Here is a 25,854-nt window from a genome sequence, read left to right on the forward strand (position 1 = left end):
GTAAGTTCCCTATAAACAAAGCTAAACATCCTTCATCCCAACTTGCACAAGCTTGTCAAATTCTTTGATGTTGGCTTCCAAAGGTTTACCAGGGCAATCTCAAGGGGTTCAAATAACACAAGAGCAAGAATATAGAGAGCTTTTTCCTCTTAAAAGAACTAAGAACTTCTCTAGATCATGAAGAAGAATGGTCAACCACCACCTAGCGTAAGTTACCAAGGTGCACGTCCAAGTTGTGCAGATCTTGAACCATCTTTAGGTTGGTTGACGGAGAACCTCTAAGACTTTCAATGGGCATCTAGGATGGTATCCCATGCGATCAAGTAGGTGTAGTACGGTCTATAAGGTGGGTGGCCAACTTGATTAAGGTACATAAAAAATAAACCCCCTTCACATAAGATTGAGCTTAACAATATGCATTTCTAGGGTTGAGAATGCATATTCTCAACGCTAAAGTAAATAATTAATTAGAACAAAATTACTTCATGGGCTTGACAGTATTCTTGAACCATATATTCCAATGAAGTTCATCCTTATGTTCAAACACAATAGCATGTTTATATTCATGACTGCAGGGAAGGCCTCTTGGTACATTTCAAACACCCTCTAAACACCACTAAGGATAATTACCAAATGATATAGTAACGAAATTGAGGATTGACAAATTACCACTTTCTATGCCTTCCATAAACACCATCTTGTATGCAAAGTTTTTATTAAAAAAGCCTGACTTAACAACTACCAAAGTTTGAATGTACATAACACACGCCAAGAGATCTAGCAAAATCCAGTGCACAAGAAACGCCACAGGTAAACACAGAGCAATGAAAAGCTAGTATCCTATAATTCCAATTGAGTCCTGTTTATAAGGAGATTATTTGATCCATGAAAGAGACAAACAGTTCCTTTTTACTCTCTTGATATTGCTTGAGGACATTCAACACACCTACTGTATATGCACCTAATGCCCTTCACAGAAGAAGGGCAGTATCCCAACAGGTAAGAAATAAATGCCTCAGCCATGACCTCCATTCCCAGCACTTGAATCTGAAAGCACTGCCGCTCCACCCTCTGCATCTACCATTGATGGCCCCTCCAGTAACTTCTCATCCTGTGCTTGATCCTGCCAGAATTTCAAGACAAGCAAAGGATCCCATAAACACGTGCACGTGCATGTGTGTGGGTGGGCACGTGGATGCACAATGCATGTCTGGGCATGCCAGTGGGCGCAGGGGTACTAGCATGTAAAAGTAGTGCTTACCTGCATATCAACATCCACTCGCATGTCTGCTCCTGTGGAGGGAACTTCGCTCTTATTTGACCTTTCTCCTGAATCTGTTATATTTTGCCCATCTTCTAGTGGCCCTTGCTCCTCTAAGGCTTGGCTCGAATCAGATTCCTGCGAGCAATTGAAGTACCATTACATATAAAATGGATGTAATTAAGGTACTTACAGGTAAGGACACAAGATAAAGAACCTTTGAATTTGCTGGATCCATCGGGTGATGATCAGAGGCTTCAGTTTGGACTGCGGGTTCTCCATTGGCATCTGTAGTTTGCTGGGCTGCTGCATCAACCTCCTCCGCAGCCCTTCTAGATGCCTCTTTTCTCTGGGCCAAAACTATGGAGACCTGAAGGAAATACAAAAGCAACTGAAGGTTAAGGCCAAATTTATCGCTTTCAACCTTCTCAGCAGGAGCATACAGCCTGTAATACAAATTAAACTGCATTGAAAAAACTTTTTTCAATACACCTGACCAAGTACCAACCCATTACAATAATTTAACACCGTGAACATATTGCAATTAAAAGTAGAAGGGTTTACAAAAGAAACCTCGTGTTGAGGACATTAGTACCTACAGGAAAGTACCGAACACTTCGCAGGGTCGGCTCCTCAGAATCTTCATCCTTGGCACCTGCAATATGCAAATCTTCCAAAACGTTGGAGGGGGAAAAAACCCTTGATATGAAGAGCATAGCAGTCTTGACAAATTTCCTTCTATGAGCATTGAAGAATTCTAAAAGCATACATCAAATTTATTTTAAGGTTTTCATATGCTGCTAACAAGCTCCCAATGTCAATATGTAGGGGTGAGAGAAGTCCATGGAATTGCTGGAACCGGGCTGTAATTCATGCCCTGACCATATGGAAACATTTTTGGGGGCTGAATTTATGGTCAAAACAAACCATTAGAGTTTATATTTTCTAACTCAACCAAGTTGTCACAGAAGTATATGAGATGGGCACATTTCTTCTCTATGTTTCATTTTCAGATTCTGCATACTCTAGGTAAAAAGAATGCAATACATGCTATTACAGTTGCATATCATGAGGATTTATGAGACATGTGTTTTACATATCATTTCGATGAGGATTTCCCACATGTATGGGCTGATTTACAAGAGAGTACAGCTGCCTCCTCTTATTCAAAAAAGGAATGCTTATCTCGTGATACAGAATCACATGTGTGGTGAAGAACCTTCGCCATAAAGTTATGGATGAGTGCCATGCTCCTCCATATAAACATCATAGGGATTTTAGCCACTAGATGTCCAAAGGTCAAGCTTGACAGACATAACACACCTCAATTGCGCCAATGAGGTGATAGCTCAAGTGGTGAAGGTGTTTGCCTAGGACCAAGAGGTCCTGGGTTCAAAACCCCCCTTGGTGCTTTCTCGGCGGCATCACCTATGAGTAGATAAATAAGCGCCTTCGGGCCGTGAAAATTAGTAACTATGGGAGGATCTTGGGCCAAAGGCCAATTGAAAAAAAGAAAAAGAAAAAAAACGCACCTGGATTGCTTCAGCCCTTGCCCATAGTAAATCAGCCCTGAGAAAGCATAGCTATGGACTTCATAATAGACTTACCCATGACTCCTTGAGGGAATGATGCTATATGTACTATGGTTGACAGGCAAGCAGGTGCACTTCATTCCAATGCGAAACAATATCAAGCCAGAGCATACGGCTAAGATATTTGGTATGCCCAAGACAATTGTGGGAGATAGAGATCATAGTCTTTGCCAAGCCCATTCAATGTGAATGACACCAAGTCATCGTTATCAACGAGAGCTCCAATAGAGGCGAGAGCATCCGCAAGCCCTTTCACTTTCAGAGAGTAATCACTGATATTCATCTTATTTCTCTGCACATTATGCAGCTCTTGCTTCAATTCGAGTTGCTAATCTCGGAGGTGGAGAAGCTAAAAGCAGCTAGGCACCTCCTTCCAGCTGTTTTGGAGTGGAACACTCTAGGGTTTGTTGACAAGTGTCAGTTTGACATGCTAGACAGCCTCTCCAGGGCTGGTCAACTCCTTCTAGGGCAGATTTAAAGCTGATCGCTTGCTTCCATAGCTACCACAGACAAAAGAGATTCTTCCCCCTCTCTCTCTCTTGAAACAGGCGACTACTTCTAGCTCCCCTACAAGGCTGGTCGACTGCTCTACAGCAGATTTCAGGGCTGTGTTTTAATGCTCCAAAGGCTCTGGGTTCAAGGCAAACAACAAGGCAACAATCTCATCTCTTAGGGTGACCTGTACAACATGTTTGAGGGCTGAAAACAGTGTTGTTCAGTCCAATCCAACAAGGTTCTTCACAACAAATTCGAAGGCAAACTGTATTTAAACTTGCGTGAAGCCTGTGGCTCTAAGGGCGGAACCTTCGGGTGGCCAGAGCTATAGGGTTTTCATGGCTGGTTGTTCGGGACAGCACACTGACTGTATATGCATGAATGCGTCTCTTTAAGTGGGTTAAGGGACTTAGCCTGACTGACTGACTTACTATGGCTGAGAATGACCTATGTAGCTCGTGCCTGACTTATCCTGTGGACTGAGGATTACAATAGGGTCACGGCGTACGACAAATATCATCCTGAATGAAACTAATACTGTACAATGTTGCAGTGATGATGATGAGCCAATTTGTCACCATGCACTACAGTGCAGAGTGCATGTGACAGTATCACATTTGGTCATTGCATAGATTATGACTATGTGGGTCTTTATGCACACATTGTGGGTGTTGAAGTGGATGAGACACTTGTTGTAATTTATGGACAACAAGAAGATAAAGATACTTTGTTGCCAAATCTTTCTCGATACAAGTCACCAATGTATCCAAGGTGGTTAAAAGGGATATGCAAGCTAAAAATGGGTATGATTGGACAGCTTTCGTAAGTACTTTGATTGAGGAATTTTCAGCTCATGATTTGACACCACGAGATTGTGAGGAGATGGTCATTGATGACATTTTGGATGAGTACTCATTTGTTGATTTTGTTGATGATACGTGTAATGACCATGCCTTGGATGATCATGCATTAGATGACACATTGAGTGGTTCATGGAAGATTCGTGAGAATGCATTGTATGATCCATTTTCAAGTTCAGCTTGAAAGACATATGATTGTCTCTTGTTTGATGATGAAGGCTTAGAAGATGTGGATCATGATACATATAAGGGAGAATTGTCTCATGACAATATTATCCATACATGTGTTGATGAACATGCATATATGGCTAGTACACATGTTGTTCATGAAGATGATGATACTCTTGAGGTGACATGTTCTACTCCTCTTGATTATGACTATCACATGGATTTTACGCATGCTACACATGTTGATGATGAAGTATGCATTGGTAGTAGCAAACATGCCGATCTTGACACCTATGCTTATGGAGATACTAGTTATGAGGCACGTGTCTCATATTTTGTGGATGCCATTTCTATGAGATAGGAGGATTCGGTGCTATGACCATTGATGATGGAGTACCTCAAACCGAGGTGGTGTTGGGTTTGTATTCCGGATTGTTGGATGCTCCGTTATGTCTTCCTTTCGATCCAAGAGGTCACACCGTTGTTTTATGGTGGTTGGATGGTCTACATGATGTTATCCATTCGACCCAGCAGGATTGGCCAGTCACGTCACCGACATGGGCTTTCTATATTCTCTATTTGATCCAAACAATTTGATAGCCATTGCTTTGGACTTTACATTGCTTGGATCTACATTTCATCCATGCGGTCGTAGTTGTATCGATTATCTCATTTTTAGGGCGATTCTCGTAGCTTTTCCATTAGACCGCCGTGGTTGGAATAATGGTCACGTTGTGGATGACAAGGCATTTCAAAGGGATACATTTCCATTTGACCCTGGTGGTGGGATTCATCTATGAGAGAGATGTTCACATTTTAGTGGATTTACTTGTCAATTCGGATGCATAGCAACCACTTTCTTAGGTGCAACAACAAGCTCTATTATGTGAGGATGTGGTTGGACCATTTGGTATTCATTATATGGGCTTTTATGACTCCTACAATGGAAGATGTACATTCTGAAATTTTTCTGGACAGATTTGGCAGAGGCACTTTTTGGAGTCTTTTGGTGATCTCAACAAGCTCTATTGGTGACTATGACGATAGTTTATGATATGTAGATGCTTTGACATCATGCACATGTCATTTTGGGCTCGTTTTGAAGTGTTCTCATGAGAGATTTGCAAGTGGTTTCGACATCGACATGGGCTGCAATAACAGTCCACTATGCTTCAAGAGCACTTCTTTCATGATTGGAGGGTCTAGTTCCACATTGCTCATGGATGAGGCTACTTGGCACTCTTTGGAGTATGTGCAACAATAGGGCATACTTGAGGAAGGTCTTGTTTGACCAAGTGGCATGAATTGTATGGAGAAAATGGACAATACTTGGGATTATAGGCATGCTTTAATTTCTGGACAGTTTTGGTGAGGTCCATTGTTGGGGTCGATGCTCTACTCCAATAAGCTTCAATGGTCATCACAATGGAAGAATATGATGCGGGACATGTTAGGCTAAAGTGCAAGGTGGAACAATACGATAAGGTACGCATTCAGGGACAGGTTGAGATTTTGAGGTACGTTAAATACGTAAGGTTCGTGAAAACATAGAAAATATACTATATAGTGTACATATATATACAGAAAAATGAATGAAAAAACAATTCATTTCTGAACATTCAACAACACAATTACCAAAATGAGAGCTCCATCTGTCAACATGTTTCCTTCGCTATCGTACTCTCATCTCTGGCTCTACAAATGGCGGTGACCGCAACGGCTGCACCACATCATCATCATCTCTCACTGCAATATCTGTATCAATGAGAGGAATGGCTATGTTCGCACTTTGCATAAGTCGGCTAAAATCGGCGCGACGGTGACCGGCCTAGGGTTTTTTTGGCCCAAAATGTTTTTAGAAACTACCACATACTTGCCAATGAGATGATAGCTCAAGTGGTGAAGGTGTTTGCCTAGGACCCAAGAGGTCTTGGGTTCAAAACCCTCCTTGGTGCTTTCCCGGCGGCATCACCTATAGGTGGATAAATAAGCGGCTACAGGTGGGCACCTATGGGCAGTGAAAAATCGATAACTACGGGAGGATCTTGGGCCAAAGGTCAGTCGAGGGAGGGGAGACTTGCCACGTATAGATCCATACAGTACGGTACAATACCGTATTGTACACTAAAACGTACCTTATAATAAGGTAAATCGTACTTATGCAACCTTGCTAAAGTGTGTGCATTATTTGTGGCCTATTTCATGGAGATTTCATGAAGGATTTCATCTACAACAAGGACTGCCACAACAATTCCACACATGTATTGGAGATGAATATTTACGGACTTCCTTACATTTGGAGAGCATATTTGGAACCTTTACCACTTCCCATTGATTTCATTTAAGGCTACGTTGAATTGTAGATATTTTGTATGATTTAAGGACAAAATCTTTGGAAAGGGATGGTTTGTAATGAAGCAAAACTAAGGTTCACAATATGTAAATAATGGGCCATAGACAAGGCTACTATAAATAGGACCTTGGGTTCATTGTAGAGATTTTTTGATCATTCATATCTTGGACATTTACATGTACTCTTGGCTCCTTTCATGGAGATGGCCTTTCATGATCTAGGGCTCATGGCAAGCTTGATAGCCATCCTCACGGTGAGAGGTTAAACCACTTAGGCCTTATGCACATACCTTCTTTGCTACATGTGCATGTGGATTTCCTCTTTTTATCATAATCACATGGATTTCTCATATGTTTTTGATGCTCATCAAATGGATACTAGATGTGATTTATGTGTTGATTTCTTTGATATTTGGTCTAGATCTATTTCATTGTTGCTACCATGTGTTGGTGGAACAATAAAGAGCACATGGTAGGAAACATGGGCACTTGAGAGGGTAGTGTGAGTTGCAAGTCTATACCGTCAACCACATTGTTTGCAATACTGTATTCATATGCATTAGTATGGAAATCTGGTCAAAAATGCCCATGACACTATGTACTTGATTCTCCCGGCCGTTCTGGCTCATTGTGTGCCTCTTGTCAATTCAGCAAATTACTTCTTGTATCAAGCATGTGGTCCATTAAAAAAATTTGACTAGCATTGTGTTCACATAATACAAAGCAATAGTTTAAGACTCTTGTGTGTGTTGTATGTGTGATTCCGCCACACTCTTCTTTCTATCTCTGGAAAACCCTAGCACATACGTGCAAGTGTTCTACAACTATGGAACCAGCACGACTACAATATGAGCATGATATTCAAATGAAGCAATTTGAGATCCCTCTTAGCTTAGTTTGGAGATATTTGGAGACGAAGAGGAGACGTGTCTCTTAGCTTTGGAGTCAAAAACTCCTAGCAAAAGAGAACCGATGACGAGATCAACAACTAGATGAAGAGAACCGACAAAGGAACCAATAAGAGATGAAAAAGAACTAGCAACGAGAAGATGAACGACGAAGACAAGTAGAGCATGAGGCCTTCTTCTTGGCTCTCAACCAAAGAACTGCCCAAACCAAGTGAGCCCTTTTACATTTAGTAAGTATGATGGTAAATGAAAGAAAGAGCATCACAAGTTGTAGGCCCAACGCACAAACTGTAGAAGGCTGGAAACAGTTGATTATTGCTGAAAATGAGCACGAGGGAAGCCCGCAGGTGCTTACAAGCATAAGAGACTGTTGCTACGGTCAATGACCTCCAACAGATATGCAAGAATGAGATGAAAACTACAAGAAAGGGTGAGCACCCTTATATATCCCTCCTAAGAGCTGGTCAGCCAGCTGTAGCAAGCCAACAGCTGTCCTGTAGCATAAAAATGATATAAAATGCCTAAATAATATCTGCTAAATATGCCAATGCAAGGTCTCATAAAATGACCAGTACAAGCATGAAAAGGTGATGATATATATTCCAACATCTCCTCTTCAGCACTAGAGGAGCAGTCCAATACCAGCATGTTGAAGTAACACCTCCAAAGTAGCTCTCGGAAGTGGTTTGGTGAAGAGATCAAGCACATTGTCCTTGATAAGAACAGTAGGCCAACTGAAGAAGTCCCAACTCGATCCAGTCACGTACAAAATGATAATGCACCTCAACATGCTTGGATCATCCCCGTATCACAGGATTCTCAACTAGAGCAATAGCACTCTGAGAATCCAAGAAGATGGTAACCGGGGAAGTGTCGACACAGCACAAATGCTTCAGAATCTGATGAATCCAAAGTGCCTCAGTGGAGGAGAGAAGGAAGGATTTGTACTCAACCTCGGTGGAAGAAGCAGAAACAGTCCTCTGCTTTTGAGACTTCCAAGAAACCAATCCAATACCAAGCATGAAGCAATATCCAGAAGTAGACCTCCGAGTATCAATGGAGCCTGCCCAATTAGAATCTGTGAAACCAACCAAATCAGCACCACTGGGGTGATGCCATAATCTAAAGTACCTCGAAGATAATGAAGAACTCTCAAGGTTGCCTGCCAATGAGACCTTCAAGCAGCTAATGAGAACTGGCTGAGAACACTCATAGCATAGGAGATATCTGGACAGGTGTTGGCTAGGTAAAGCAATGAGCCAACAATCTGTCGGTATTCTATGGAATCCACCAATAGATGTTTCTTTTGTCATACAAAAGGACATACTTCTCGAGAGTGTCCTAAGAAGACTCCAAAGACCGCCGCCGCTGCCTCCACGGCTTCCGTGGTGAGACCAGCTCCCACACAGACCCCAGTGGCGGCCTCTAGTTCTTCAAATCCCAGTGCTTCAGTTGGAGCAATTATTAGCCGAGAACTCAAAAATAAGCAGAAGGGCGGCCATGACCAGGAGTATGAGCGCAACGAATTGCTCAAGTCCTTTGGTCACATAGATGACCAAAGAGTCGTCGTCTTGTTCGACAGCGGCAGCACGGAGGATGTGGTCACGAAACAGGCCGCTAGGCGTGCCCGTTTCGTCCTGACTTCGGTAGACAAACACGTTGAGGGTTTTAGCACAGGCATGACAACGAGCGTCAAATATGAAGCTCTAGGTGCTAAATTAGTAATTCAGGGCATAGAATTTGTGCATGATTTTATGGTTGCCCCTCTTGTAGGAGAAGACATAATTTTGGGTATTCAGTGGTTTCACAAGTTTCTTCCTGATGTCAAGTGGAACAAGCACACGTTCCAGATCAATCGAAATGTGTCAAACGTCCTAGTGACCATTAAATGTGAGCCAAGAATTCTGAACTTTCCGCTCATAAGCCACTTGCAAGCTAAGCGAGCAGTCAAGAAAGGCGCACATTGTGCGATGATATACATCCAAACAACCCAGACGGTGGCCAGTGCTTCTGAGAAGTACTCGGCTCTCCATGAAAAGTTCCAGAAGATTTTTCTATGAGACAGTCTCCCTCCGCAGCTCCCCTCGTCCAGACCGGAGGACCACAAGATTGACCTCCTCCCAAGCTCAGAATCCCTGAGCAAGTTTCCATATCGCCTTTCCAAGGCAATGGAATCGGAGTTGGACCGCCAACTCCAAGAATTGTTGCAATCTGGCTTCATCCGCCCCAGCATGTCGCCATTTGCAGCCCCGATCTTATTTGTCAAGCAGAAAGATGGGTCTTCCCGTTTGTGTGTCGATTATCGTGCACTCAATAAGCTGACTATCAAGAGTAGATTCCCGATGCCTCGAATAGATTATATTCTCGAGAGGCTTAATGGAGCAAAGGTGTTCTCAAAACTTGATTTAAAGAGTGGGTACCACCAGATAAGAATTGTGGAAGGGAACATCTCCAAGACAGCCTTTCGTACGGAACGAGCCCACTATGAATTTGTGGTCATGCCATTTGGCTTGACGAACACCCCAGCTACATTTAACCGCATGATGATACGTGCTTTCCGGGATTTGATTGGAAAGTGTGTGTTCATATTTCTGGACGACATACTAGTATTTTCAACTACGATTGAGCAGCATGTCATTGATGTGGAGAAAGTCCTTAAGTTGCTGGAAAGCAACGAGCTCTACGTCAATGAAAAGAAGTCGGAATTTTATTTATTCCAGGTACATTACTTGGGATACATAATTAGTGCAGAAGGCATTCGACTTGATCCGGCTAAAGTGGCCGAGATTGTCAATTGGGAAATACCTCAGACAGCCTATGACATCAGATCCTTTGTGGGTATATGCCAGGCATACTCCACCCACATAGACAAGTTTTTTGACCTCTCGCCAGATCTCACCGATTTGCTAAAGGGAGTAAAGACAAGAAGGCAACGGATTCAAATGACTCCACGAGCGTTGGAGGCATTCAAGAACCTCAAGGTGGCTTTATCACACAGAAGCGCCTTGTTTAGCACTTGCCTCGTGGGACGAGCCATTTTAGGTGATCACCGATGCGAGTAACATCGCAATTGGAGCTTTGTTACAACAGAATGGTCATCCAGTAGCTTACATGTCTCGTAAGTTACTGCCCGCGGAAAAAAATTACTCAATCTATGATCGTGAACTCCTTGCGGTTATACAAGCCTTGAAACATTGGAAACATTTTCTTTATGGCCGTGACTTTGAGGTTCGCACTGACCATCAGGCATTACGCTGGATTCAGGCAATGCCAAGTGCACAGAGTGGAGTGACCGACAACACCGCTAGAGTCAAATATTCCAGCAATTCGGTGGTATGATTGAGTACCTTCCAGGAAAGGCCAATCCAGTGGCCGATGCTTTGAGCAGGAAGGGACAAGTGACTTCGATTCAGACCACTAGACTCGACCTTGTTGGTACAGGACTAGATGACATGAAGCACACGTACACGGATTCCGAGGAATTCGGTACACAGTGGGAACAGCCATTGGATGCCACAAGACCATGCCACTTTCTGATACACAATGGTTGGCTTTTCTACAAAGGTCGACTGTGTGTCATGAAGTCGTTCAGGGCTGCTCTTCTCCATGATGCCCATGACGCCATTACTGGTGGTAGTAGGGGCATGAATTCGACTCTGGAGAAATTGGAACGGCAATATTATTGGCCAAAGATGAGATGAGATGTGTTTACATATGTACAACGCTATGATATTTGTCAAAAGGTGAAAGCTCCTCGTGAAAAGAAGATAGGGTTGTTATAGCTCTTTCCAATTCCTAAGGGTCCTTTCCAAGATATTTCAATGGACTTCGTCATGAATCTGCCTCCCAGTCCGAGTAAGCGTAATACGCAGTGCTTAACTATTGTTGATAGATTTAGCAAAATTTGTTATGCTTATTCCTTACAAGGCCAATGTGATCGCTGAGGATGTTGCCCAGTTGTTCATTCAGCATTGATACCCGATTGGCGGGATTCCTAGGACCATAGTGTCAGACCGAGATGCCAAGTTTACCAGTCATTTTTGGAGAGCACTGTTTGATAACTTTGGTACTAAATTGAATTTTTCCAATGCATTCCATCCACAGACAAACGGCCAGACAAAGATATACAACCAATTGGCCTTTGATGTGCTGAAGTGTTATGTCCACGATCACCAAGGTAAGTGAGAATCTTATTTGCCTTTAGTTCAAGCTGTTTTGAATGTCTTTTTCTTCAGCTATTGGTAGGACTCCATATGAGGGAACGTTTGGAAGAGCTTTCCAGTCGTTTTTGACCAAGACCTCGTCTTCAGTACCTGAAGCAAACACAGTGACGGAGTCTTACCAAGAGATTTTAGAGTCAATAAAACACAGGTTGGCTAAAGCGCAAGAGGCCTACACTCGACAGGCCAATAAAGACCGAAGGGATATGAAGTTTTCGGAAGGGGATTGGATTTATCTTCGGATTATGAAGCAAAGGTTGAAGCAGGTGGGCAAGCGATGCCCAAAGTTGTCTTTCAGGAGCTTCAGACCTTTTCCCATCCAAAAAAAGATCAATGAGGTTTCCATGCAGTTGAAGCTACCTCCGAGTTGGACTATGCACGATGTGTTGCACATCAGTTAGTTAAAGCCATATGCAGGTCCAATCCCTTCAGAAGTTAAAGACAAGGCAGAACCAGATATCATTGATGAAACAGAAGTTATGGTTCCAAAACAGATCTTTTTGCACCGTTTCAAGCATGGCTCAGATCGAAGACACAGACAGTTCCTCAGGAAGTTTCAGGAAGTTTCAGGACCAAGGGACCCACGAAGCGGTATGGCTTGACAAAGAGTTTTTTGAAGACTATCCGGCATTATTGACGGATTATTTAGAGGCTATGCAGCTTCCGTCAAGTTAAGCAGAAGGGGATGTCACATGCATCCCGCACTTGGATGCCACGTAGACATATATGTGCAGAAGGTGCACGACCTGGGATGGTAAACTGGTCCCATGTGAGCCTAGTCCGGAACGAGTCAGCCAAGGTTCCATCCCAGTCGTCCGAGGTCAAGTGTGCATTGTCTTGCACATGAGTCCAAGGTCAAGTGTGCACTATCCTGCACATGAAACAATTCCAGTCCACACTATGAGTCTCCCTCTGGAATGATGTCAGTGATTCTATGTATCTGGTATGGTACTGGATGCCAGATCATTGTGTAGATAGTTAGGGTTTGCATATAGAAAAGGGGCCAGCCCATAGGGCTACCCCAAGTACTTGTGTGGGCATGAGGACAGTGTAAAACCACTCCCATGAGAGCCAGGAGAGCCCTAGCTGTACCCACCAGCCCCACGGATAGGCCATGGAGGGTTGTAGGACAGTCCTAGGGGCAAGCCAGGAGTAGCATACAGGTTGACCAGCCTCTTTATGGCTGTAAGGGCAAGTATGGGGCAGCCCATACAGGCTGCCCAAGCTCCAAACAACATGCATACAGTGCCCAGACCTGTTAGAAACCACGCGCCTAGTGCCCAGCCATCAAGGAAGTGATGCGCAGCATTTTACTGATTTTATTCAGCATTTATTGCTATTTTCCAGTCGTGGGCAGAAATAGAGTCAGTCGCCCCTGGACTTAAGCTGGCCGACTGCCTTTATTTGGTAGTATAAATACCTGAGGCCCCAATCCATTGTGTTATCTCATAATTCACCAAAAGCTAAGGCAATCAAGGGCCAGGACAGCCAAGGAGTTGCTAACACAAAGAGGTGAAGGACTGCAGGTCAAGGGCAGAGTTATCTTAGCCAAGAAAGGTCAAGTTTTCTATATTTTCTTTTCAGATTTGCATCATTCTAATAAAGCAAATACACCATTCATGGTGGGGGGCCTACAAAGGATATTCGAGACCCAACACTGTGTCCTCTCCTCTCTCCCTCTCTCTCTCTATTTTCTGCACATCTTCATTCATTTTTGTGCGTCAATTCCGTCACGAAAAGTGTGCTGATTTCTGAGCATTGAAGTTACCGATCTTCCGCTTTCGCATGTTACACGCTCAACCTTCGCGCTTGTAATTTAATACTTGTGGATGGCATTTCATCCATATGGTAACACTTTTGTCATGGCATAGTAGTACTGCGCCACACATGAAAGGCACTATCCTTCAAGGACATGGCTAAAGCAGTCTTCCAAGCTTTCCAGAATTAAAATAAAGACTTTTGCTGATCATGGTCCATATTTGCTAATATGGATGGTATTGCAGATCAAAGTCATTGGGCGCATCACTTGGAGGCCATGCTAGAAAGACTATGGGAGAACAAACCCAAAGCGTCAGTATCTTGTAGTAGCCGCAGGCTCAAATAGCCAAAAGTAATCTCCTGGTAAAGTGGTATGCAGAGAAACCAAAGCCCTGCTACAAGCAACTAATTTGTTTGCTATGGCCCTAGACACATACAGCTGTGTCATTTGAACAAAACTCTAAGCACATACATTGCTGTGCGTGTAAGTAAAACCTGTGCAAGTTTAACACCTAATGCCGCTACAAGCAAAGAAAAACCCCAGGCACAAGTAGTTACATCATTTTCTGTGAGTAAATGAAAACACCATACACGTTCAGCCAAGCACTTGCTATGGGAAAAGAGAAGAAAGGGCCGACACAAGCTACGGCTGTAGACAAGATCATTGACTTAGGATAAGGCACATCCGCTAAAGGTAAAGCAAAACCCTAGCAAGATCATTTGCTAAGCCATCAAAACCCTGGCAAAACCATGTGCTGGGGGTAAAGCAAAAACCCTAGCAAGGTCATGTGATATGGAAAGCATTTGCAAAGCTAGGTAATGATGTGTTGTTACCTGGTGTGAGAGGAACCCATTTGTAGAGGACGACCCTGGAAGAGACGGCAGAGGAGGTGCTTGGGGAGGAGATGGGAGCCCATGCTTTCTTCCAGCGCCGCACTGGCCCACTGAAGACGGATGCAGGGCCATGCCTGGTCGAGGACCTGCTCCCCATCCGGGTGCCATCCATAGCGTACTATATTTCCACGGGCACCTCTCTCTCTCTCGCTCGCTCTCTCGCACTGTGCCGATTATTAAATTAATTGCTTTTTTTTCGAATCCAGTACCTACTCCATGCACAAATCTTATTCTCAAAATTTCGAAAAACAAAATATTCAAGGAATTTTATTTGTGTTTTACCTCCAAATTTTCAATAATTATCCAAGTGTTTTGCCTCAAAATTTTGCGAGAAATAAAATGCCTACAAAATTTTACAAGTAAAAGTCTCACCGCTCTTAGAAAAAAATTGTTGATTTAAAGCATCCTTATGCACGATTTTGTTGTGTACTTATGTGCATTAGATGGATAAACTCTATCTTGTTGCTTTTAATATGCTAAGCTTTCGTAGCAGGGCTTAACAATCCAATGACTTAAGGAGCCACATCATCTAGATTTTTTAAAAGAAATATTTTTAAAATATCTTTTTTTGTGTAAGGTTAGTTTTATTAATGTGCGATGATATATAATATAAATAATTGCTAAGTATTAATAATTATATATATATATATATATATATATATATATATATATATATATATATATATATATATATATATATATTACCAAACTAGTATATGCAACTAGTATGTATTATACAGTAACTATAACTAATACTATTTATATTCATGTAGGATAATGATTTAATAATTATTTACAATATTCTATTAAATCATTTAAGTATAGTGTGCATACGCTAATAAGTATATTTGTGTGTGTGTGTGTGTGTGTGTGTGTATAAAGAACATATAATTATAATGCAATACGATATTATTAGTATGTGACTTACCGGCTTTAGACCTTCTCTACCACACCAGTTATACTCAACCGTGAATTAACATGATACAAACAGTCCAAATATTTCAATGTAGCACATTTCTTTTTGGTGAAGTGGTGTCTCTTTGTTGCGGTGTCACTCTCTCCTTCCTCCACATTACTTCCTCTTTAATATGGAAAATCAAATAATATTTTATGTATGTAATATAATAAGATTGCATAACCTATGATAGGAGTATATGTAGTTGTATACTATGTCTGTGATTACACAATATTTATGAACCCACTTCTTGGCTTAGAGAGGGCGAACAAGGTTAGGGAGGGCGGACAAGGCTAATTTCCTTGTTTTATACAAGAAAGCAGTCATAGTCTTGGATTTCTCTCTTCATCGGGCCATCATCGAGGTAGCATGAAGTAAACTATGTTGGGTAACTAGAACCGCAAGTGCTTACAAAGTGTATAACTAACACTTCTGCTAGCAAAGTATAAGGGTGCCATGTTGGATAGAATTAGATCGGGGTGGGTTTGTCATACCCACCTTGTGGTGGATCCCACCCTTGTCACAACTCTTTCCCTTCTACTTTCTTTAACATTTCTCTAACACTTTTCCACTTTCTTTGACATTTTTTCTCACCAAATCAATTGCTTCCTTCAACATTTCTCAATTGCTTCCTTTGACATTTCTCCATCTCATTCTACTTTCCTTAACACTTTTATTTTATTTTTGTTCCGGACATACTCTATCACATTGCTTCCCATGACATTTATGTAACTGCTCACTGCTTTCTTTTACGCTTTTCACAGTGTGGGAGTTGATTACAAGGATGAGGCCGTACTTAATAGACTATTATACTTGCCTCTACATGTTGTAAGATTTTGTATTATGGAAACCACCTCCAAATTGTGATAGAGACATGTAACGAGCATGTAACGGATCCAATTCCGATGAAGTGATAACGTACTCATAGCGTGATGGATCCAACTCCGACGAAGAGATGACGTACTAGTAGAATGTGTTCAAAACAACTTTTACCATCTTGTTTCATGAATAAAAGGCTTAAAATGACTTGTTGAGGGAAAATGACCACATGGTCTTCGATTGTAATTCCACTCTTCCATCCGTCATAGAGTTATACATTGTTTGTTCACCTTCATTCATTATCCATGCATCCATGACATGGTCCACGGGGTTAGATTTAATGTGGAAAGAAAGATTTACATAACCGTTAGTCCTTCAACACATGCTCAAATTTCCATGAGTTGATGTTTTCCTATCTTACAGCAAGTTTCAAAAGACATAAGGCTACGACTAGCTCATGTGTTTAGAAGTGACTTTAGTGACCTCCATTGTGTGGAATGCTAATAGTCACCTTGGGTGATAAGCCATCTTCCTTAGGGTCCATAGTAGTTGATGCCATAGAAAGATCTGTCCACATAGCCTCTCTTTCCAAGCTTTTGCTTCTCTTTAAGCCTTCTTTTCTACTCAAGTTCTCGTTTCTTTTCCTTCTTCTTTTTGTGAATCTCGAATAACATATCTTCTTACAAAGGTCATAATAGTGGTTTAACATACTGTGACACAAAGTTGGGGTTTTGACTTCGGTCACTTCTTAGAATCAAAACACACTTGTATTAAACCTCACAGCCTCCTCACCTCCCTTTCTCTCCCTAGGTTAAGATAAAGATAAACACATCAAAGGTGAGATCATAATTCATGGAAGGAAAGATGAAAGGCTCAAGAGAAGCAAGAATTTCTGCCAGTCTTGCAGCTCCAAACAAGAGAGCAATTCTTTGTTGGAAGAAAATCTTCCGACTCAGGATTATGTGAACGGAAACACACGGGGAATGTTGGTAAGGTTCATCTGTTCAAATTGGTCGATTTAGACGAACATCTTAAAGTAAAAGAATATAGCAATCACTTACAAGAGGATAAGATACATGGGATTTGCTTTTTGATAAGAGATTAAGAGGAATTAATCATCATTAAGAAGAAATAATGACCAAAAGTCTATAAAAACAGAGATACACAGAGAATTACAGTTTTAAATCCATATAGACTGTACAAAAGAGGATTACATAGGTACATAGAGCTTGAAGAGAGCTTTGCGCCTATATAAAAACTTTCAAAAACGGGCAACCGAGCGAAAAGTTATGAGCATTTTACTACAAGACTATAAAACTGTCAAAATTCGCCTAAAAGTTAGCAACTTTGGGAGAAATTCTAATCATCAATTAAGTAAAGGATTAAGAAATTAGTTACATGAGTGGAAAGAGCATATAAAGAGCTTCCTAGCCATATGATCAATTTTAGAAACCAATACCCGAGTGATGAGTAATTACCGGTTGAAACTTGGGTATTAGACCACAAAAACTGCACTTCCCTCTCTTTGCATGAAACCTCAATTTTCACATAGCCTCTTGCCTTTCATCTCCTTCATGATTCAAGCTAGAGGGTAAGGGTTAACATTGCTCAGCGGACAATCGTAAAGATTTACCTATGGTCCCCAAAGTCTTTCCACATGCTCATTACCACCGCTAAAACCATTGATACCTCCAAAGGAGGGCGGCAATAAGGCAAGGGCTACCTTGAGAAGTCACAGGCCCACCAAGATAGCAACTCCTTATCCCACTTATCATGAATCATCAAAGAGGTCCAAAATTGGGTTAAGCATGAGGAGCTAATGCTAAATAAGACATTCACATGTAAAGAGAGTGTTGAATAAGGGTTTGAAGATAAGAGAATGGCAATGACACAAAATGCTCAATTGAGGAGGCTTCATTCATTGATTTGAAAGGGAGAGGAGGGCTCCTTTTATAGGTGGAGAATCACCCTCTCTTCCATTGTTACAAATTACAACATAAAAATCTTCAACCCTTCAGTTTGACATAAGGGTAGATGTCACCATCAATTGTCCTCTTAGGCTAAGTCTTCTATTAACTATTTCATGAGCATGAGTGCTTCTAGCCTAAAGGCTAAGTTAAAAAGAGTATTACTCATACCAAAATTGTAAGCTATTTGATAAATCCCATAATGTACATGTGAACTTATGATCCCAGTCACTCCTACTAGCTTGCACTGTTTTAGTAAATGTAAACCACCCTATAGGTTAACATGGCTTCACCCTACCAACCTATTGTAAGGTGCTTTGTTAAATATTAATTAAACCATTGCTAGGTGGTTGTGTAAACTAGCATTGTTATGAGCTTATGATCCCAACCACTCCTACTAACTTGCACTATTTTAGTGGGTGTAAACCACTCTATAGAGTCTTTGGTGGGAGAGTTGCCATTATACTCTCTTTGTTTGCCAATCCAAAATTTTGAAACATATAGATCTCATGCCCAAGAGTGGAAGGTGCACTAGTCCTCGTAACGTCGCATATACAAAATACTATATGTTCATATATCCAAGAGTGAAAGGAACATGAATCCTCATAATTAGTGTATAGACAAAACCGTACTGTTCATTTGCTCCAACCCATAATGAGTGCTTACTAATTTGCTCCACTGAGTGCGAGGAAAAACTCTCCCTCTTGACTATGGGCCACATCCAAAAACTTTCACTTCTCTTATGTGTCTTGATCTCTCATTTGCATAGACTGCATACAATCCATTAATGTTATACAAAATTGAGGATAGATTGTACCAAGAAATTGTACTCTATAGTTCATAGAGTGAAGAACTTAACACTTGTCCTCGTTGATACGACGAGACAAACAAGCTTTGAGGTGATGATTACCATCCCATACCAAATACTTTTTTCCTCTCAAATCTGACCACTCTCATCAAGGAGCTCTTCTTCAAACACGATGTTGATTCTTGTTCACATTGGACCCCACTCTTGCATATCATCATTATTCACTTGAATAAAGCCCTCCCGAGGCCTTTTCAAACTAACAAGAAATGGTGCAGTAGCCTCAATATAGCTAGCTCTATCAAACCTATTGATAAGATCAATCACATCCACTTGTGCCATTCTAATAACTTTATTTACAACAAAACAACATAATGGAATTAGAGGTGTGGATCTCTCTCCCTTGTAACATAACTTTGACAAGGAGTCTTGAAGAAGGCCAAGTTGTATCTATGTCCCAAGCCCACAAGGAATGAGAGTTGCTTGTTCTTGGTCTTCTTCTCTTTCATTGTTTGTTGTATTAGTAGCATTTTGTGTTAACTCTTGTGCATCACTTGGTTCCACCAAGTCTTCTTGCACTTGAGAAGTGGTAGGGACTATTGTTGCACTTGTGCATCACTTGGTTCCATAACGTATTCTTGCACTTGATAAAGTGGTAGTAGGGATGAGGGCTATTGTTGCTGATTCCTCAAAAATATGTGTATTCTATCTTCCGATTTGTTAGGCCTCCTGTAGGGAGCAGTTACACGTATGGAGCGAGATTGCAACAGTTCTTGAGTTGGCGGTCCAACTCCGATTTCATTGCCTTGGACATGCGATATGGAAGCTTGCTCAGGGAATCCTGTTGGATTCTAACATCTCCATGGGGTCTACATCACCTTTTTCATGCTTGTATTGGCCATTTATGTGGCCCTGCATTACCATATCTTAGCAGAGATTATTCAGCATTTTTCTACCATTTTTTTGGTATTTTTAGGCATTTTATGTAGCATTTTATGCTACTACCATGCTGTCAGCCTCCATACTTTCTTTGTGCTCTATGGCACCATATTTCTCAACACTCTCCCTCTACCAGTAAAGGATTTAAATTTACTCTTGTTGTAACTATTATTAGAGGAGGTAGATAGGGGTCAAAAAGGAGGTAAAAGAGTTAGGAGTTCTAGGAGGCATAGAGGGCCTTTTCATAGGATGTGGGGATTACTCATCCTTAATACAAGGGTTAAGGAGGCCATAGATTATTTTTACACCTTTGAAGCTACCATAAGTGGTGAGAATAGTACCTTGTTCATCACTCCTTAATTCTTTTAAGATGTCTAGCATAATATCCCTGAAATACATAAAGGATACCTGTGCTAGTACTAAGCTCCTAGCTTGTCCCCCCCAGCCAAGAGAGCATAGGAAGGATAAGTGAAAAACAATCGGTTTGTCAGGAAACAAACTTTCTAGATGATTAAGGATAAACTAAATAGCCTGGTCAAACCAGATAATGCTAGATTCGCAAGGCGCCTTTGGATCCAAAAATTTGCAAGCACATTTGAGATAGGGTCTGTAGATGTTCGAGATGCTTTTGGAGTAGTAATTAGCACTTGCCTTGGTGAAGGCCATAGATTCCTTTGTTCATCCATAGATTCCCATAGGTGATGAACAATTAGCAGGATCAAGAAAAGACATAGAGAAGGGAGCCTTAAGTAGCTCTCCTTTGTCTAGATATTGGACCCCTTTCAGGGCATTCATCCTGCATTCTACTAAGGTTGAGTCCGGGAGATTAGCCAAAAAACCCAAGTTTCAACCTATATGGGGGAAAGGAAGCTCTTTTTTATAAGAGTCCATAGCTGATGATTAACGCTTGTGGACTCGACCTCCATCTGTCTAAGAGGGAGAAAAGGGTAAACCTTGAAGACTTTGGGGACCATCTCCAAGAGGCAAGATTCATTTAGGGTACACATATCCATCTGAAAGTCCTGACATGCTTCTAGGGAATCTGAATCCCTGGTGGAGGGAATGGACATGAATGCCAGGTTGAGACCATAGAGCTTCTTTAGAAAATTGGACAAATCAATACCATTTGACGGAAAGGAGGTGAGATCCGAGTGATGTGATTTGGTAATCATCGGAATTTGGGTAAGAAAATCGAAAATGGCAGAATTTCCATCTTCTTTGTTTTTGTCTATAGTAGCTAGTAGCTTAACCCAATCATTAAATGATAGGATTTGTAGGAGAGAACCTAATGGAAAGGTTTCTAGGTTGGTCAAGGAGATAATCTTCCTCCAAGTTTCTTCATCTTTAAAATAGGCCAGAACATGTTGAAATGCCCTTGACGAGAGGTGTTTGTTTGGGATCGCAGCCCCATGAAATAAGGGTAAAATCTACAATTAACATAGTCAAGAGGTAGGTATGAGAAAGGTAATGAGGTAGTCATGACTTCCTTCAACCAGTCAGCTAAAAGCATAAGGACTGTGAGTCATAACCCCGGCTAGAAGGTAGTACTCCCAACCTTATCACCTGTCTTAGCAACCAAGTGCATAAATACAGTGAGGGAGTACTTACCGACTGGCACAAAAGGGATCAAGACTAGTAGGCCAGGTTTTCCCTAAGGCCAACCCTGTGTATAGGTGTGTGTTGCAAGTTTAAAACATATACAATATCCATAAATGAATAGATAAAATATTCATGAAGCCATACCATCTTGATTCAAAGAAATGTTATATATAAAACAAGTTCAACTATGAGTCATGTACACTTTAGGGTCAGTGGGTAACAAGTTTCATTGAGTCATGTACACTTTAGGGTCAGTGGGTAACAAGTTTCATTGAGTGGAAATAAAATTAAAATAGCAAGGGAAGCTTGTTTGAAACTAACCGCAAGAAAAGAGAAGGTTGGTCATGTTGCCTGCATCCATACAAATAGACAATACAATTTGTTAGCCTAAATGCGTATTACAGGCTAACAAAACAATTTGTTAGCCTAAATGCGTATTACAGGCTAACAAAACAATTTGTTAGCCTGAATGCATATTACAGTTGTCAATGGACCTATCCACGTGTTATAAATGTCACCCTATCCTTTCCAGTTAAAAACCAAAAAGCCTAACCAAGCTAAATTATGTAAGTCCAAGTAGCACTTAACACCACATGTACTGATACATCCAGTTGTTATGTGTTTATCCAACAGTCACCCTCAAATTTATGTTGAAAGAACCTCCATTTAGCAAGTTCATTACTATCTTACAAATCTTATGATTTTTTTATGAGCCAGCATGTGTCTCTATCATTCTTGAAGTCCTGCAGACATAAAAGTAGGACCTGAATAGAACCAGATCAAATAGGTGAAAGGGGAGTGTACTCCCTCTCAGTAAGAGTAGACCAAGTGAGCTGAAGATAGCCAAGTATTCATTGCTATGTAATTAGCAAATTTGCATACAATTTCTAAGGAGAAGCAACACTACTATCTTGAAACAAACTCTCAAATCACAATAAGACTGTAATAATTAGAACACATGGGACCAACCCGATCAGTAACCCTAGATAATCCAAATACCAACCAAGTAACAATGCCATACAGCAACGTTGTTAGTGGTGGTGGACAACTGGCATTCTCTAGGCAAAGGCTATCTACTTACAATCTCTTGAGCCTTATCTATAAACCAATTTCAAAGTAGTCATATAGAGTGGTTTCTAAATAACCAACCCCACAGTTCCATTTGAAGCCATCGTACCCTATCAAAGAGTACAATCAAGGTTTAGAGCAGCCTAAGTAGGATTAAATCATTTGTTGCAAGCAATAAAATCATATTAGCCAAAATATCATCATTCAAACATTGGACTAGCCCATCATATGGAAGCATAATAAGGTTGCTATCCATGGTTGGCTGTTTGCAACCTATGTGGAAAACTATCCCCTAACAAGAGCCAAATGCAGCCCCAAAGAGAGCATTAACATATTTATATTTCAAGAAAAAGCCCAGTCTCAAAATCAGAGCCAGGTAGTAAACAACTAGAAAACAACTAGAAAAAGCCCAGTCTCAAAATCAGAGCCAGGTAGTAAACAACTAGAAAATTGGAGCCTTCAAGCCTATAGCTTTGTGTAAAAACCCATCTTTATGTAGGGCAACAAGGTCAAAAGCCCATGCTACTAATACTCATATATAAGGCAAATATCTTGTCCTGGCCGAGAGAGTCTCCAAATTCAATCAAAACAAACCAATATACATCAGCTACTACCATGAGTAGAAAACAGCCCAAACATGGTTCCTACATAGAGTTTAGGCTTAAATCTAGGCCAAGGAGAGAGAATCCAAGGCTAGTAATATATGTATAATTTGAGTTACATAGTTATCCTCAACCTATCAATTATAGACCAATCATGTGTACAGTATTCCATATAAATCAAATGTGTGAGAAATCCCATTTTGAGTTAAAACCAGAGGTCAACAAAGAAAAGCATTAGGGACAGCTTGTATCCAGATCATCATACCCTAGCATCTTTTCCTTATATACAAAGCTATTATGGACATAATAACATAAAACGGAGTCACATATAGAGCCATGGTAGCTCATAACCATCTGTAGTACGTCTTTAGTATGAGCAGATGTAGTCCAAAAAGAGTGATGATCATAGCCAGAATGAACCCATATTCATAACCATGTGTTTTCACAGTTTAAAGTAGCATTCTTTCATTTTCCTCCTCAAATATTTACCACGAAGAACAATTAAAACAGAGCTTCGATCCAACAATATTCACAGCCAAAATACATAATGATGCCCATGAATATAGTTCCATAGATTAGTTTAATTACTTGCAAAATCCCAGCTTATTCAGGTAGACAAAGTATGAAAAACACTATTTTTCTTAAGTATTTGTGTACCTAGGCAAAAGGGACCCCTGCAAAGGCAAGGGTGAGAGACATAGTATAATGCTCAATAAGAAGGCAAGCATGCTAAGTCAGTTAAAGAACTCACCTCCATTCTCATATATAGGTCATGACTGAGGTAGCGCAAGGGGAGTCTTGCATCTTCATGATAACAGAAGGTGCCACAAAAACGTTACTAGCCACCACCATCCCTTGTAGGATTATGATGAATATTTGTGTACAAAGTCGTGAAGATTGGCACGGTAGAGTCACACAGCAACCCAGAGGCCCAATGTGAAAAAGTTACAGAAGTAAAGAACCCTAGATACTCTCAGATGAAACCCGCTATTATGTTTCCCTAAGGCCCAATGAGCCTCAAGTTCAAGGTCAAGTTTCTATAGGGTCTAATGAGCCCTAGTAATTTGTCCAATGAGCCCAATTTAGTTAATATCTAGTTAGGCTACCATGCAATTTGTGCCATTATATATGTCATATGAGCATAAATGGAGTGTGTGTGTGTGTGTGTGTGTGTGTGTGTGTATTTGGGTTTGATGGGGTCAGCTGTGTGGTGATCATAAGGTCTTCTCATCTCATGTGAGGCCCCATAAAAAACGAAGCTCATAAAGAAAGGGGTGCATGCACTGGATTCCAAAGGGCACATTGCCCCTTTTTTAAATGTTGAAACACCTACAAGCGGCTCCATCAAAGTGGCCCTCTCCACTTGGATATCATCTCTTTGTTCTGTGAGGATCAAAGAGGCACTCTAACCATGAAGTCCTACATTCTAACCATTATGAAGCCCATTAAAAAAAGGAGCAATGTTTCCTCTAAAGCGCATGCTGTAGCTTTTCGGAGGGCACACTAACCCCTTTTTTGTGTTTAGAAGGCCTACACATTGCCCCCTTTTTTGTGTTGGGAAGGCATGTACATTGCCCTATGCCCATATCATTGTGACATTGGCCCTCACCAGAGCATTCACCTCTATGGAGGGAATATAGAGAAAATTATAAGCAAGCGGAGGGGCAACTACAGGGTGGCATTCACATGTATGTATGGCCATCCTCCCTCTTATACATACATTGTCATGAAATATATACCATATATATCCATATAAGAGCATACTTTTTTTATGGCGGGCCAGTCTCTTGAACACGCTATATATATACATATAAAATCATAATTTATGGTGGGCCTCTCTCTTGCGCACACTATATATACAACACTTTAATCAAAGTGCAAAAGTATCTATTGATTTGGAAGATTCAATTTATATCATTTATATAATTAATGTATGGCTATAAAAATGTGGTGGTGTGGGCATCCTAAAGCATCTTTCACCTCTTGGAATAATTTTATAGAGATGAGATGTTCTTATGAGTACCAACATGGTTACAATTTAAATTGGTGTATGGAGGAAGAACAAAAAAAGGAGAGGAGATAACAACATGAGTACAAGGCAAATACCAAGAAATGAACTAGCATGAAGAATGGTCACAAGAGGTCAACACAATTACTCATTAAATCAGTATATGGACAAAGAAGAGGATATAGCAGTCTAGCAAGAGAGGGGATGCGAATTACCCCACATGCAGGAGAAAAGCTAAGTTGTACTCTCCTCATATAAAAGGAAGACATTTCAAAAGCAATGGAATACAAGCACAACATCTCAAGTCTTTTTATGAGTACAAGTTTCCATCTTGTAGCCTAACTGAACTTGAGTCTAATCTTAAATAGCACACACTCACAATGATTCTCCTTCATTTCTATCCACCTTAGATTAGCAACGTTATTAGAGTAGAATAGTGTAGGATTAGTTTATCACTCATTAGGTAGATGTTTTGTGAGTAGAAGAGCTTGATCCATGATTCTCAACATGGTATCAGAGCGAGGTTGAGGCTCTTCATTAGCTAGATTAGGAATTCATTAGCATACACACACACACACACACAC

General features: G+C 40.9%; 1 protein-coding gene across 1 annotated transcript; it reads right to left on the reverse strand.

Moving 5' to 3' along the window:
* Nucleotides 1–823: 823 nt before the first annotated feature.
* On the reverse strand, nt 824–14,676 carry LOC147609421 (uncharacterized). Its single transcript, XM_086787924.1, has 5 exons — nt 14,449–14,676; nt 1,861–1,916; nt 1,479–1,631; nt 1,262–1,399; nt 824–1,123 (listed from the first exon to the last, which is right to left on the reverse strand). Exons 1-5 carry the CDS (start codon nt 14,618–14,620, stop codon nt 1,016–1,018), a joined length of 627 nt encoding a protein of 208 aa, XP_086644050.1. The 5' UTR covers nt 14,621–14,676; the 3' UTR covers nt 824–1,015.
* Between the last annotated feature and the right edge of the window lie 11,178 nt (nt 14,677–25,854).

The sequence above is a fragment of the Cibotium barometz genome, chromosome 51 (genome assembly GCF_041138505.1).
Source record: "Cibotium barometz isolate CiBa-2024 chromosome 51, ASM4113850v1, whole genome shotgun sequence".
Lineage (NCBI taxonomy): Eukaryota > Viridiplantae > Streptophyta > Polypodiopsida > Cyatheales > Cibotiaceae > Cibotium > Cibotium barometz.

Bases quoted from the DNA above. Each gene is read 5' to 3' on its own strand.
- LOC147609421 (XM_086787924.1), bottom strand. From the start codon at position 14,620: ATGGATGGCACCCGGATGGGGAGCAGGTCCTCGACCAGGCATGGCCCT. The intron at 1,917-14,448 runs GTAACAACACAT...TGCATATTGCAG, and splicing joins ATGGGTTCCTCTCACACCAG to GTGCCAAGGATGAAGATTCT. The intron at 1,632-1,860 runs GTAGGTACTAAT...TATTTCCTTCAG, and splicing joins GAAGTGTTCGGTACTTTCCT to GTCTCCATAGTTTTGGCCCA.